The sequence below is a fragment of the Acyrthosiphon pisum genome, chromosome A1 (assembly GCF_005508785.2).
Source record: "Acyrthosiphon pisum isolate AL4f chromosome A1, pea_aphid_22Mar2018_4r6ur, whole genome shotgun sequence".
Lineage (NCBI taxonomy): Eukaryota > Metazoa > Arthropoda > Insecta > Hemiptera > Aphididae > Acyrthosiphon > Acyrthosiphon pisum.
Window position 1 is genome coordinate 169,424,903 of NC_042494.1, and position 4,557 is coordinate 169,429,459.

Consider the following 4,557-nt stretch of genomic DNA (forward strand, 5'->3'; position numbering starts at 1 on the left):
AAATAATTAAATTATTACACAAAGTGTCGTGAAGGTGCTCGTAGTGCAGTGGAGAAAACACGTCTGAATACAGGCCGTCTCCGGTCTGCTTTTGTAAGGGCCCAGGCTCTCCTACCTACCCCCTGGTCCATTGTCTTATCCATATTGCGTCGCCGCGTTTGTCGGTGTCCCGTGCACACGTGTGAACCTAATCATAATGATCTTTCCACGAACCGACAATTATCTGTTACATTCTCATCCTGCTTTATGGTTTTTTGTACTATATCTATTTTGTGATGAATAGGCTCCCATATCCTGTCGTTTAATATGACTAGTAGGTTTTGAATGTGATTTTATATAATTTTATGATCGATTAGTCTCACCGTCTAGCGTTCTCTTTATTGTAATTTGTTATTATATATAAAATAATATCACGGTCACTTGCACCCCTTTAACGTCATCCCTTACCACCTGTATTATTACATTAATCATAAGAGCTCGTACATTCTCACCTTGACTACCTACGTTATTATGTTCTTTATATTTGTATTATTTGAAAGAAACGGATACTATCCGTTACACAATAATGAGTACATTATAAATTATAATATTATTTTTGCAGTATATTATTAATATTTATTATTTTGAAAATTTGAAAACGTTTTCTAATTCTAATTATTGTGTTTTTATAACACACCTATAGATGGCGCTTTTACCCCTAGTTGTACCTTACGGCGGCTTTAGAAACATTTTAGGGCCACTGATAAGGTAGTCACTAGTCGATACCAGTCCATATTATCTTAGTCCGTGGCGAAAACCTCCTGTTTTTTTTTTTTTGAAAAAACTCCTGTTTTTTGACTTGATGGTATACGCGTTTTCTATTCATCATCATATTATTAATTTTATATACATTACCATAGAACAATTAACTACTTGTATCCATATATTGTTACCTATTTCTTTTTAACAATAATATCAATATCACCGGCGCCGGCGCCGTCGCGTATTTACTATTTACAAGGTACATTTCGTATTAGCCGTCATCACGTTTTTTCATACGAAATTGATTGTTTCTCGCCGACCACCGAATCCACCATCGACGCTGAGATTCGATCCTCCAGTCACCTACGCCCGGCACCGCTTCCGACTTAATATGTAACACGCGCAACAAAGTAAGCATTTTCACAAAATCACAAACTTTTGAATTAGAAATTCATGGGTACGTATGCCTCTGCAAAAGATTTTGCTATTCAACTAGCTAGTTTGGCATCAGCCATACAATACAGTTTGAATACATAATGCCGCCTCTATATTGCCCTATGGTAGGACCTATGATTATCTATGTAGGTAAAAAATTTATTTCATACAAACGTGTCTTTTATGTCTCTTAAAAAAAAATCATAGGACAAATTGACTGAACGCCTTCTGTAATAAATTGCTTTTCAAATAGGTTTTTTGCTCCACGTGACTACTTATATATTACATTTTACTTTTAAGTGTCTCCATAAATAATCAATTGTTTGTGTTTGAACACCTAATGTGGATTTATGAAGTTTATATTGTGGTGAAAAGTTTAGTGAACAAAATTTTACGTACCTACCTAACTAAGTTGTAAATTTTTGGGAAAGGCATTCATACTTACTTATTGAAAAATAACTAAGAAACACATTCCATAATGTACTTATTTTAATTCAATATTACTTAACTAACAATGAAAATATACCTCTTCTTTAAATAAAAATATAATATTCTGATCATGATGTGACATTACAAATTTAGTTCCTTAAAGTGGATGTAGATTTTTTGGGAAAGACAGTTATGCTTCAGTCCTACTTAATGAAAAACAACTTTGTTCTGCTGAAAATATACCTAATGCAAGGTATAAAAATAATTAGCTGTATTTTGTTTATTTTTACCCTGTTTTAGGTTCTTAAATTTAGTATTAAAATGTAATAATGATATTAAAATTAATCATTTTTTTTTTAGCTAATTTCAAAGCTGTTAAGTCAATAAAAGAAATGGATACCATTCAGGCTTCATCTGGTGAAAGTAATCTAAGGGAAGTTTTGAGATCAAATGAATGTGAACCTCAATGTGAACCGACACAATTTAGAAATTACTCTCACTCTGAAATAATACTAGAAAATTTACAATCTCTACGCAAGTATGCTAACTGTGATTTTACCTTAATTCAAAATAAATATTAGTAACACAATTTTGTTTTTAGAAATGAAGTTTTATGTGATACTGGATTTGAAACAAAAGACGGCACTTTAGTATTAGGACATAAAAATGTTCTAATTGCAGCTAGTCCATATTTCAGAGCAATGTTTGATAATTTTGATGAGAGCAATAAAGATCTTGTTAATATAAGAGAATTAGATTCCATGGTTTTAAAAATATTAGTAGATTATATTTATACTGGTGAATTTATTGTCACAAAAGAAAATGCACAGGTATAATTAACAATTTGATTTTACGTAGACTAATATAAAATTGTTTTAAATGTATTATTCTTGATTTTCAAGGTTTTATTATCAAGTGCAAACATCTTACAGTTAGATTTTGTAAGTGCTGCATGTGCTGAATTTTTACAAAAACAACTTGATGCATCGAATTGTCTTGGTATCAGGGCGTTTGCTGACTTACATAACTGTACGGATTTGTTATCAAGTTCTGAAACATTCATTAAAAAACAGTTTTTGTATGATAAAATTATCTTCAGTATCAATATTTTTCGGTTATAAATTATATATTTAATGACAATTAATTTCAGGGAAGTGGTTAAAAACTGATGAGTTCCCTATTCCATTTATCTTTTGAAAGATATTGGGTTAAGATTTATCTTCCCTGTTATGACCTTGCTGTTCCCATATGAAGAAAAAGTAAGCAATCTGCAAATATTATTGTAGAATAACACAGTTCTAGAAAAATAAGCTTTACTATTTCAGACTCCTACATTAAATGTTTTAGATTCTGAGTGGAACGATAAATGTATTGATTTTACAATGATGTGGGTTTTTTTTTTTTGTGTCTGTTATGACAATAAAAGTGCTTGGATGTTCATCAACAGTACCTTTTCTAATAGGAAAGTGAATCTAGTTGTTACTTTGGGAGGGTCAAAAGTAAAAATTTCTGGGTAGTATTCAAAAGCGCCGTGAAAAACAAAAGAATAATTAAGGGAAAACGGGAATTTTTAAGCAAAATCTGTTTTCGAGAAAATCGATTTTGGTTTTTGGTACAAATCTAAAACAAATGACCGTAGGTACATATAATTTTGACTAAATGTTTATATTAGCATTTTCTATACACAATAACATTTTTCAAATATTTTGAGCTATTTACGGACATTTTCAGTTTCCATTTTATTTAGTTTTTTTTTTTATAAATATCAATAAAATTTTATTTGTTGGTTAAAAAAACTTGAAAATTGAATAGAAAGTTCCTATTATATTGTTTCAAAGGCAGATGAAAAAAATTAAAAATCCATAGCCACAATTTTTTTTTTATAAGCATCTAAAAAGTTTAAATATTGACAAAATACGTAAAAATGACGAAAATTTGCAAATTATTTTTAGTTAGAAATTCATGAAAAATTTTCTTTTTAATTTTTTTATCTAAGATTTGAAAATCTTATACAAGATTATTCATAAGTTTGTCTACCTTTTTCAAAAAAAAAATCGAATAAGAAATCGAAATCGAAAAAGATCGAATTTTGACAAATAGATGCAAAATTGAATAATTATTTTGTAGTTCAAAATTTATAAAATATTCTACTTTTATTCAAGGATTGAAAATTTAAAACAAGATTCCACGTAAGTAGTTAATTCTGCTACCAAAATATCTAAAAAATACATAAGCACAGCTTATTTTTATAGTAATTTTAAGCTCAAATTTGTACGAAATTACATATTAAAAATCGGAATTACTATTTTAGTTGTTTTGTTCTGATTGTATAATATTATTTGGGGGTACTTGAAACTTCTAATGTATACTATTATAAATCTATGATTGTACCACAATTTGTTGTTTATGTATAACGCGTTATAAGTACCTAATGGATATTGTGATATGATTAATTTGGAATTTATTATAGATACCTATTATTGGTCAATTTTTTTTGACATACTGTCTCCGCTTAGAATCGTTTTTCTTATACAGTGATATTATATCATTGAATTCAAATTTAATACTATCCATTATACAGTGACCCACTTGTAACCTACTGTACATCAGAGTGACATCCACTTACACGCCTTTTTATTTTATATTGTATAAAATCTATTTACTATGAATCTAGGAATAAAAAACACATATACTTGAATTAAATAATGACCAGGCGCTTATAAAAAAATAATATATAATAAAAATGATAAAACCTAATGTACCTATTACAAATATATTATTTTATGTAAGTATGGAAAAGAATAGTTAGAAACACCCCCTCCCCCCCCCTCATGATTTTCAATATTAACATTTTGAGATATTTAAATTTATTTTCAATTATTTATCATTGTAATTTTCAGGTATTTGAAAGTGTTATGAAATGGGCAAAACATGATTTGAAAATGAGAAAAG

The 4,557-nt window shown here is 28.9% G+C and overlaps 1 protein-coding gene across 1 annotated transcript; it reads left to right on the plus strand.

Moving 5' to 3' along the window:
• The first annotated feature begins 798 nt into the window (after positions 1–798).
• Positions 799–2,803, plus strand: LOC115033928 (kelch-like protein 2). The gene is made up of 5 exons (XM_029488828.1): positions 799–1,151; positions 1,966–2,143; positions 2,207–2,435; positions 2,508–2,683; positions 2,756–2,803. The coding sequence occupies exons 2-5, from the start codon at positions 1,998–2,000 to the stop codon at positions 2,772–2,774; spliced, it is 570 nt and encodes a 189-aa protein (XP_029344688.1). The 5' UTR covers positions 799–1,151; positions 1,966–1,997; the 3' UTR covers positions 2,775–2,803.
• The last annotated feature ends 1,754 nt before the right edge of the window (positions 2,804–4,557 follow it).